This window comes from Polyodon spathula, chromosome 6, assembly GCF_017654505.1.
Source record: "Polyodon spathula isolate WHYD16114869_AA chromosome 6, ASM1765450v1, whole genome shotgun sequence".
Lineage (NCBI taxonomy): Eukaryota > Metazoa > Chordata > Actinopteri > Acipenseriformes > Polyodontidae > Polyodon > Polyodon spathula.
The window spans coordinates 5,813,320-5,825,030 of NC_054539.1; the positions used below are offsets into that span (position 1 = coordinate 5,813,320).

General features: G+C 37.9%; 1 protein-coding gene across 1 annotated transcript; it reads right to left on the reverse strand.

Annotated features, from left to right (window-relative positions):
- Nucleotides 1-6,193: 6,193 nt before the first annotated feature.
- Nucleotides 6,194-10,338, reverse strand: LOC121316501 (T-box transcription factor T-like). The gene is made up of 8 exons (XM_041251535.1): nt 10,029-10,338; nt 9,053-9,317; nt 8,510-8,644; nt 8,321-8,382; nt 8,153-8,214; nt 7,880-8,056; nt 7,082-7,214; nt 6,194-6,757 (listed from the first exon to the last, which is right to left on the reverse strand). Exons 1-8 carry the CDS (start codon nt 10,232-10,234, stop codon nt 6,490-6,492), a joined length of 1,308 nt encoding a protein of 435 aa, XP_041107469.1. The 5' UTR covers nt 10,235-10,338; the 3' UTR covers nt 6,194-6,489.
- Nucleotides 10,339-11,711: the final 1,373 nt, after the last annotated feature.

The window sequence follows — 11,711 nt, forward strand, 5'->3', positions numbered from 1 at the left end:
TGATCCTAAAAGGCTAAATTCAGATTTACAGCAAAGGCAAAGCTTTAACTCATGAGCTGTTTAAATGAAGTTTGCCAGTTATGACTTAAACTGAAGTAGTTTGCTAATTGCAGTTGTGATCAATGATGTATGTGTGTGTGTGTGTGTGTGTGTGTGTGTGTGGGTGTGTGTTTGGGGGGGGGGGGGTAGAGTATTATGAATTGATGTTTAATCATTAATGCGTTTACACTATTTCTGAAAGAAAACTCAATAGGCTACGGTAGCATAACCATAAAAAGCTTTTATACACTGACGTCAGATTATAAATAGCAAATTATCTCTCTATGATGTCCCTCAGATATCATACTTAAAACGTTATGAAATTCTATAAATTAAAACCACACACACACACACACACACACACACACACACACACACACACACACACACACATTGTAAATTAATCTGAATTAATATGAAGTTGTTTCACGAATGTTCAGTATGACTTGTTTCCCTCAGTGTACAACTCCAGACACTAGATGGTGCTAGAGATCCGTTGAATTGCATAGTTTAGGCTAGGTGTGTGCAGTCGGTTCTCTTTCAAGGTTACCGCAGCAATGACCGAGCAATATTTATAGGAACAAAATACCCCGCTTCGTCCCCAGACATATCTCAAACAGATAATTTAAATATAATAATAATCACATTTTGACAGATATTAACTAAGTAATATAAAAAAAAGTATTGAAGTAAGCGCTTTTTTCGAAGCTAGCACCGAAATGTAATTTTTTGTAACTTAGCACCAAGCTGCCTGAAACCACTAAGTATGAATGCTTTGCTATACCTGAAAAGGTCGCTGTCACTCCTGTTTCTATCTGCAATGAGTCATGCTTTCACGCCACATTTCAATACGTTTCCATGTAACTAATGTAAGTGCAATATATATATGAAATTTGCATAATTCTCGATTAGCATTACAAGAGCCAATCAAATCACGTGAAAGCACAAAGCAGGCGGAGCTCATTTGCATACAAACTCCAGATTTAGCTGGCCAGTTAAATCTTTAGCTAAATGTTAAATCTTGTAACTAGATTTATAAATTTTATCTGAGTGTACACATTTAAAAAAAAATATTTTCACAACATTTATAAATCTTGAGAAAAAAATACAAGATTTAAGTTAAATCTGGAAAAAAAAAGACATGTTAAACTATTAACACTTTTTTTTTACACATGGTACCCCATAGTTTGTGGCCTCTTCGCAACCGTCGTTTTATGCTTCAGCGCAGTCTGAATTTCAGCAGCGCACCACTGGACTGGAGTGTAAGTAAGGACACATTTGAAACTAGCCCCAGTAAGCATGTTATTTAATAATAAAGATCTATCCACGTTAAATACAACCGTGCTTGTGGGGTAAAACAGAAATATTCTACAAACGCATTGAATTGTTTTTCAAATATAGTATATCATTCATGTCATATAAGGTAAATCTACTCTGTAACATAATCATCAAATGTATTTCCTGCATATCCATTATATAAATATATAGATATTACACATGCTTGCAGCTTATTTGAGGTAGTGCTGAATTTGGTGTTAAAATCGCACAGTAATACAATGCTGAATGAATGAGCTGAGGTCACAAACACGTAACTTTATAGCTACTAATAGTTCATTCAGTAGTCTGTATTTAGCTTACTAAATGAGAGTTGTGACTAAAGAGAAGCATTACGTTATTCAGGACTCAGCTCAGGGAAACACTCGAGTTGTAGCTGTCATTCGCTTTGTTTCATCAAAACACAATAGGTTTGATGAGCAAGGTGTGTAGTCACAGCACAAATCAAACCACAGCCAAGCCACAAAAAGGTCATAGTACCAAAAAAAACATCCATATACACATATGGACTTCATCGCAAATGTGAACTTAGCCTTCTAACATCTATGATGTTACAGTGTTTCCATCTGGGCTACAGTGTGGTCATTACTCCACAGACAGCTCAAGGTGTTAGGCTTTGCCTGCCATTAAACACCAAGCCCAGAGGTTCACACTTGGAAGTAGTTTAAAAAGCAATGGGAATACTGAGACAGGAATTCAAACCCTGCTGATGATAACTCCACAGTTAGGTGACCTGAGCTCCTGCCACTCTGCTTACAATAAGACAGGGAGCTTCTAACTTGACTGCTAGCCACTCAATTAGCATGCGCTCTTTTCAAGCAAGACCAAAGTAGATTCCCTGCTCCACAAAGCTCCCCACAGCTAGGTTCTAAGACTTTCTGACTGAAAGCAAACAAAGCGACAGCAAATGTCAAGAGTGTCATACATTGCACTCCCTGTTTGCTGCAGTGTAAGAGCAGCGAAAGCACGGTGCAATCATGGCAAAGCACAGAGAAGCAAATGCCGGCTTTTGCTTATGAAATAAAATCTATAAAAAGTCTTAAGGGCTAGATGTTCAAAGCTGTTTACTCATCTTTAAATGATTTTACAAAACCAGAATTAAACAACCCTAATTTATTTCAGGGGCCTGGTGTTTTCTTCCCCTTTGTGCACAAATGATGATTTGTTGTGAATGCCTTTGAGAATCTAGTCCTTATGGTGCAATTCAGAAGAATTGAGAAGTAACTTTTACATGCTTTCAATATGTTTTTGAACACATATTGCTGTGCTCTTACAGTGGTACATTGCAACTTATCTTTTTGTAACTACAGCTCTGGCCAAATGTTTTGCAGCACATACAATTTTTGGGATTGAGACATCATTTAAAAAAATAATAACTATATGAACATAATTTACATATTTAATTTAGCATTATGTAATCAAAGAAACTGCAAAATTATATCGCCAGTGTACCGGAATCCATAATAGTAGTATAGTATTTCATGTTTGATTCTGTCCGTTTTTCATTAAGTGTCTGGAAAACTACAGCATTGCATGTAATTCAATATGTTAGTATAATATTATTCAGCATGTTTCATTTGACTTTATGAAGCAAAATTTGTTCATTCTATAGGGTGATGCAAAATCTTTGGCCATAGCTGTAGACCCATCAATGTGGTGAAGATGGAAAATAGAGAATTTATTTAAAAGGGTAAAAAGTAAACCTAGCAAAGAAGTTCCATCGCTATACAAACAACAATTATATCTAAACGCTTGTCGGCAGGCAAATGTGGAGAAATGTGGCGATTATTCAATTTAAAAGATTCAGCTGGTTTTGTGTACGTGTGAATTAAATTCTCGGACAGGATCATCTGCAAAGGTTAATCACCATCATTTATTTTTTTTTTTCTATTTGGCTGCAAAGAGACCTGGCTGGAATTCATAGAGCTTCTCCCAGTCACAGCTCAGTCTCTGGGGTTTCAGACACTTGACAGCTCAGTCTCTGGGGTTTCAGACGCTTGACAGGGATGTAATTCCTCACCTATGTAGCAGAATTTGCTCATAAAAAGAAAGTACACAGTGCTCAGGTTATTGAGCCAGATCCTGAGATTAACCAGGATGAGAAAACGTAAGCTTGTGAAAGCAATGTGCTGGATATTCCTGAAAGAGTGGCCCCATCCTCTATGATGAACCATCCTGAGTAACTCTGTGTATAAAACAATATAAAAGGGGTGTTCCCATTTTTTGTATATATTGACTTAGAAGTTCAGTTGCAGAAAAAAATAAAACAAATAAAATAAACCTTTCATTTGCTTCTCATACATGGACCTGCACCGTTTGTCCTTAACTGACACTGTGTCAAATCCGTTTTTCTAGACACTGTCAGCAGCCAAACACTAATGACTCGCAACTTGATTTTTAATCATAATAACCAATGTGAATCTTACTCTGTATTCACACTCTCTAAAGATAAATAGACACAAAAAAGAGACGAGGCCCTCTACACAGGAAGCCCTGTGATTACATTTACAACCGCCAATGGGTCTATTAAGTGCAGGTAGCACTTTCCTAGCTTATTCCTAAAATTAATTTAGTAAATCTTAGATTTAATGCAATGCTATTCACCATGTTTATCTAATAATCCTATTGTACTTTGACAATATTGGCTGGGAGCCGACAGAGACAGGAGTGCTACATTAGCCTTTGCACTAACAAAGGGTTAGGTAGTAAAATCGGCTTGGGTTAGTTCTCCTCATAACACTTGAGCGACCTTACCTGGTCAGAGGCCCCTCCAGTGCAGGTGGAGATGTTGACACTGGGCTTAGGCTCCAGGGTTCAGTAGCTTGTTTAGGTTCAAAGAGTGGAAAAAGATGAGTGCCTTGACAGCGTGATTTCATCTCCCCATTCCAGCAACTGGGAATTATGTTATAAAACAATGTTATATTAAGCTATTTCATAAAACATTGTTCTTTGAATAAATCCAACATCTGTGTCTGATTTACCAGTGGTAATACTAACATAAACTTTTCAATAACAGATGTTTCGGCTGTAAGTCTTTTTCATTGTATGAAAATGTTTGTCATTGAATTTTCAAAGTTGCTTTCAGTATTACTACAAAAATAATAATAATTCAAGTTGTGCTTGAAGTGTCTATTTTACCAAGGAGCCCATGTTTTAGACAGTATATCTGACCATTTTGGGATACCCTCAGAGACCCAAGATCTGTGGGTTGAATTCAGTTAGACAGCAAGCTGGCAATACTGCTACACAAAGAGAGGCATTCTGAATAATACTGCTACACCAATGCAATCAACTGAATAAGGAAAGAGAGGCATTCTGGGTACTACTGTATTCCCTCTTAAGATAAACAGCGTAGCTGACTTCACCTTTGCTGCTCTCCTGACCTTTTTAATCAGACAGCCCATATTTCAGTCCGATTGCAGTTCTCCCTGGTTCTGTGTATTAAATGTGCCTGCTCTCTCTGTCTCCTTGTCTCTCTTTTTGCTACACAAAGCCTTTGGTGCCCTAGGAGTCGGAGGTTGATTGGTGGAGTTGATGTATGGCACCCTATTATTGAAGTGGCTGGAAGTGAGAACATTCCCTCCAGATGAGAAACAAAGTCTGTGTGCTTTTGGTGCCTGCTCGGGTATTCACAAAACCAGCTGTGACCCCTCAGTCACTCTGTCAAACACAGCAGCTAATGGCTTCAGACAACACTACGGCTTTGCACAGCAATCTAGAGGCTCCCTGAGATAAATCACTGACAGTTTCTGCAGGATAGCATTTCCCAGTGCAGCAATCTTCTGCTCAGTGACCCTAAATGTTATATCATTTAATCTCTTCAATGAGGTTTAATGCTCTGGTTCTTGGCTGGATTACAACACAATGCAAGCAAAAGCAGGTGACGTGTAATATGATATGAAATCTATATGTGATTATGTTTCAATACGAGATTGCACCATACTGTCCTCATACAGTTCATAGCCACTGGCGGAGTAGAAAATAAAGTAGGCATATTGCCAGACAATTGTACTGAAAGAAGCCTACCCACTTCACGTGTTTACTGAGTTGAGGCTTAGAGCAGTTAGCCAGAGGTAACTGTGCCCGGGATCCCAAAGATCACCCGTTCCATGTTGTTAATTCTCCCGGGAGCCAGGATGTTCTTGTGTGGAGGTACCTGAACTCCAGATTTTATCTTGCTTAATAGACACAACGTTTGGTGGCAAGGCTACCCTCAAGTTTTGTAATGTATCTGAAACGTGTTAAAAGCAAAACCCCTATTTAAATGAAAAATAAATGACCTATATACCAGCTGTGAAATGAGAAAAGAAATACAAATGAATGCACTTTTTTTTAGCAGACTTTTCTTTTTTTAACAAAATTGAACAATTTAACAAAAAAAAAAACATTGTAATACAAACACATTAAACACTTTTTAGTTTATTATTTTTTCTACAGAATAATGGAAACATACTCCAAATGCAAAACATTTACACAGTAACCCCATATATGAGGCAAAAATAAAATAAACATGATTATATTAATATTTACAATATTAACAAGGGGAAAGAAAGGGGAACTGTACAGGCAACATACAATGCTGTGCTGAAAAACTAACCAGCTACAAGACACATGATAGAAATCTGATGCAACACGAAAATAAGACATGTTAGTGTCACACCATGGCACTTGTACAATGTTTGCTATAACAAACTCTAGTTTCAATATTAGCATGAATCGATGATAAAATAAAAATTCTCATGAAATTATTACATGCTAACCATGTTTGTGTTTTCTACAGTCTTAAAAAATATAAAATCAACGATACTAAACCACAAACAGATTGTGCTTATTTACATTGAATATAATTTTTATAAATATATAGCAATAGAAATATTTGTCCAAAAGTGTGCACAATGATATACCTGCCGCCTCCAAACATAAACCTGACAGGATGAAAATAACTATTTTACTGCCTACAGTACCTATTTCTATGTATTTGACTCTATATTTACATAAAATGTTGGCAAATACCACTGGACCTGCATGGCCAGCTCCTTTTGCCACAACAGAATAAACTAGATGAAAGTGGAGTTTTGAGGCGGCTCTCAATGGTCTGTCCTGCTTCACGTGTTATTACATGGAAGGGGGGGTGACAGGGGTCCATGTGGTGGCTAGCCTGGCGTGTGCTGATGAGGTGTCGTACTGCGTGTCATGCAAGTCTGCCGGAGCTCCGTTGTCGTACAGCGGCGATCCGGAGGAGGTAGGAACGGTGTGAGAGAGAGACGGGTAGTGCGCCGTGGAGCCACGGAGGAACTGGGAACCCAGTCCGTTCGACATGCCCCCAGACTGGGAAACTGGGGTGATAGAGCTGTTACTGACCGACCACAAGCTCGGGTACTGGCTGTAAACAGAGAGCAAAAAAAATATCTTAAAAAACGCCACAGTTCAGTTTCAACCCTAATCATGTAAAACTCGTTATTACAATGAAATAGCTGCTTTGTTGTGTTTGTCATTGTATGTTAATTTACTAAAACAATATTTAAATAAAAATTGACGTATACTTTAGGATGGTCTACCAGCTTCCATCCAAAAAAACATCATATTTAAGCCTCAAACAAATTATTTCCTATTCTTTGTAAAAAAAACATCACTATAAAGCCTCTAAACAAGCCCTATTGAAGGTGCCAGTTAAAATTCAGTGTGAAGGGGCACTGAACAGACGTACCCAGAGCTGGGGGCTGTGCCAGTGCTGTGTGACATGGGCAGCATGCTGGAGTGCGTGGGGACCTGCAGACTGGACCAGTTGTCATGGGTCTGCAGCATGGAGAGGCAGGCGGAGGAGTTGTCTGTGTAACCTGCTGCAAAACACATTGACAACCACATACATAAAATCACTCCGAATACGAATAAAACATCATTTAAGAATTACATTCACTGCTTCTGTTTCATATTGGGAGTTACAGGTATCCACTTTACCATTACTGTAATTGAGCTCTTTCAGCAAACAATTTCAGAATTAAAAAAAAAAAAAATAACAGCTTTCTTATCTAATAAATACAGTAAACAAATGCAATCTGTAAAGTTATCTCAATCTTACTTAAAGTAAGGCTTTGCCAAATTAGTCAGAACCCAGTCTCAAATACAATTAATAGCAGGTGGCACACAATCAGATGCCTATCTCGTTCTACCACAGCACCTAACATTCATTGGAAAGCCGGTGGAAATGTTTTTAGCTGCTGTAAAACAGTATACAACAAATTAAGTTAAATAAATATCTTCAATCTTCTTTCAACGCTGATGTATTGATCCAAATGAACCCATTTTAATCAATTTTGAAGCATAATGCTTTCCCTTTGCAAAAGAGCCTTCTTGTCTCCCTGACTGCTAGTTCCCTGGTTTATGACTTTAGTAAGAGGTAAAAGAGTGAATGGTATGCCTGACATGTGCAGCTAGTCTATGCCAGACACTAAAGGGACAATGTGTCTGTGTTAAACCATTGGCCGCAGCCTGCTGTTTGACTTACTTGGGGAGTTGTTGCGGTGGGTGTAGGGGCTGGGGTAGGGAGCTGAACGGTGGGTCCTTAGTGTTGAGTAGCGGTCGCAGCCGTGTGAGGATGAGAGGGTCAAAGGCCCTCCAAACTGGGGGTGAGGGTTTGCAGGAGGGCACAAGCTACCAGTGCCAGGAATGAACCATCCACCTACTGGAGAGGGGTGGGGCATGGGGTTAGTACAGTACAGGCTTTTAATGCATAGCATAATGCATATTGCAGTTTCAACAAGTAGGGTAAATTGCTTACACTGTGAATATCCTGACTGCTGATTGTCTCCTACATCGTCCAGGACATCTTTGTGATCAATCCTGCAGGAAGAAAATACCACAAGTTAGAAACTAATAATACTTCCGCGAATAAAACAACACAGTCAAATGTTTTCTTTTTATAGATATAAATAGTACAGAAACTTACCTTTCTTTGGCATCAAGGAAGGCTTTTGCAAATGGATTGTATTTTATTTTGAGTGCTGTGACCTGCAGAAAAACAAAAAGAAAAAAATAGGTCATAAGTTGTTTTTATAATTTTGCTTGACATTTTAATAGGATATAACATTATAAAAGCACATTGTAAATTTCTGTGGCTTTGTGGCTCTTACTCTACCTCTTCGTTCTGGTACGCTGTCACTGCGATAAACTGTGTTTCCGGGAAGGAATGGCTGGTAATCATACGCTGTGGACCTCCAACCCTCACGATGTGGATCCTGGGCTCATACTTGTGAAGAGAGTTCAGCATGATCTGTGGGATTAATGAGGCATGTATTTATTAGAGCATGATGCACTCGGATCTACATCACTTTAATGTTAACAGATAGCTTACATAAACTCACTATGAAAAGCAGTCTCTATTTATAACATCAGTAACTTTTTTTTTTTATTTTATTTTTAAAAACAGTTAGGAACCCCATGGAATGAGACCTCTGTCTTGATGGGTAAATGTCTGGTTAAATAAATAAATAAAATATCCATCACTTTTTTTTTTTTTAAAGAAGAAGAAGAAGAAGAAGAAGAAGAAGAAGAAGAAGAAGAAGAAGAAGAAGAAGAAGAAGAAGAATGTTTTTGATCAATACCCCTATCAAATGACATTTTTGCTGTTATATTATTAATAGAAATAAGGTTTTCTAGAATATGAAGAAACGTCGCTCACCTGTCCACCGCCGTTGAGTTTGTTGGTGAGTTTGACTTTGCTGAAGGAGACAGGTGCTTTCATCCAGTGGGCTCCGAAGTTGGGGGAGTCAGGGTGAATGTAGACGCAGCTCGGGGCCTGTGGTTCAGGCTTACCTCCTGGAACCCACTCCCCATTCACATACTTCCACCGGTGATTGTCGGCTGCCACGAAATCCAGCAGGAATGAGTACATGGCGTTGGGGTCGAGGCCAGACACGTTCCCCTTCAGAACGGGAAACATTCTCCTGCGGAACACAGTCACAGGAGGTAAGGCTCTGGTTTTATGCTTACACACATCATCACCATTCCCACTCATTCAAATCAAGTTACATTTTACTTCGAATCAATGTAAAGTAATCACCACGGACCTTCCATGCACATTGTTCATGTTCAACATGTTTACCTCGTGTTGCAAGAACTTAAACTAAAATAAAGATCATAGTAGCATTTAAGTTATCTAGAAATCCCCCTTTATTTCCTGAAAATCAATCACTCACATCCTACACTGCAGTAATATAGTTTACAACTTTTACATTACATTGCCTTTCTTAACTAACAAGTTAAAAGGGAAATTCTAACTCTTATGTCTAATTTTACTATATAATATATATATATATATATATATATATATATATATATATATATATATACACACACACACACACACACACACACACACACACACACACACACACACACACACACACACACACACACAAGCCTAATATTTATTTCTTCCAAAAATTAGACCTGGTACTCATATCTGCTAAAATCACAAATAATAAAAATAAAACTTTTAGTTAAAATACTGTTTTACTGTTGAGTTGGAAAAGGTGGGGTTTTTTGTTTGTTTGTTTCCCATATAGGCATAAACACAATTTATAATTTACATACATTAATCTACTATAATGCTTTGTTCCCACTCCCTTTACTTCTGTAAAGGCATGTGTTCATACCTTCCATTCTTGGTGACAATCATCTCGTTTGTGAGTTCCTTAAACTTGTGCCACAGTTCATTTTCGTCCAGGCTGACTTTGAGCTCTCGCTCAGTGGGGTCGCCCTTTTCGCTGCCAGCCTGCAATTCATTCTCCACGGCACTCAGGAGATGATCCACTCTGTACTGGCCACTCTTCCCTGAGTTTTCTGTCGCTGTGGTGCTCATTCTGTCAACGTTCTCCAAAAGGCTCAAGAAATTGTGGTTATTTTATTTCAAGTCTTTCCACGCTTTCGGGGTTCAATGCTTGATAAAGTGCGGTCAATAGAATCCCATAGCACCCAATGGACTATTAAGTTGTTACTGATTGTCATTACCTCGATTAGGTGACAATAAGTAGCCCTCGACTTCCCCGATGACGTTAGAAAACATTTTAGGAGTACTCTGGTTGGCTGGAGCTTGCTTTGATGTGGAATCCTCGGTCTGTAATTGGTCAGAGGCGGCCACATCACTCGATATGCGTGAAGCCTCTGAAGTTAATTGCTTGGCATGTTGAAATGGAGCTATTTTATTTAAATCTGCAAATGTTTACACCTATCAAAGCCCGTAGGTGCAATAAGGAAATGGCTTGTCGGATTTATACAGCCTCATAACTTTGTCTACATGAATACCCGAAACAACATATATAGGCCTACAGTTATGAGGCCTACAGTAGCCAACATCTTTTTGGTTTTTCAATGAAAAAAATATTTGATAGACTAAAAATTTAAAAAATTGAACTTCAGGTATGAGTAGCCCAATAATAAAACACAAGACGGCCAAACTAATAATAATAATAATAATAATAATAATAATAATAATAATAATAATAATAATAATAATAATAAAACAATATATAAGAGTAACAATATACATAATTTATTGACTTCAATTTTGAGATATGTTGTATCAACCGTTTTCATTTTGCTACAGTTCATTTAAGGATGTCCACTTATTTCTGCTTATGTAATGTTATAATGGCGTGGACATTAATTTGTGTTTCTATTTATATTCCGCGTGTTTTTCTTTTTCTTAATCTCATGAAATGTGTGTTGGTCATACCTACACTGTATGTAGAATTTTGCGATTTGATACACCTTATTAATATGGCTGCATTTCTGCAAGGTGTTTGCGAAGTTATTAGGTGTTACTGGTCTCATGTAACTAATCACAGATTCTTGTTGTGTTAATATTCTATTAGATAGAGCATGTCGTTTGTACTGAGTTTAAAAACTCCACTGACGGAGAGTCGGGGGCCAGGTCGATTTTAGTATATTCGGCGTGATATCCCAGGTGGTTGTAGGGCTATGGAGCAGAGTAAAGATGTTTATTGGGCTTCATTTATATTTGCGAATCGTCATATCAGAGAAGACGTGACACCAACGAGCTGGAAATCGCTTTCACTCAAAACAAAAACCTGCATAGAAACGTATTATCCATTCTGTGCTACACTGAACAGTCTTTAACTATACACCTAGGGTAAAAGAAGATGCAAGGGGTTATATCAATAACGTGCAGCATTTTGTAGTAATAAATAAATACATAAAAATAAATTACAACAGTGAAAAACATTATCTTTTTTTTTGGACGGACAATTTTATCAAATAAACGGTTCTTTCTAACTACTAAAGGGTAGGCCTATATGAATACATTTTAATTCTTCAAT

Coding starts and splice junctions, on each gene's coding strand:
- LOC121316501 (XM_041251535.1), bottom strand. CDS start 10,234: ATGAGCACCACAGCGACAGAAAACTCAGGGAAGAGTGGCCAGTACAGA. Junction 8,645..9,052: donor AACTCAACGGCGGTGGACAG/GTGAGCGACGTT, acceptor TTAATCCCACAG/ATCATGCTGAACTCTCTTCA. Junction 7,215..7,879: donor CCACCGCAACAACTCCCCAA/GTAAGTCAAACA, acceptor TGTGTTTTGCAG/CAGGTTACACAGACAACTCC.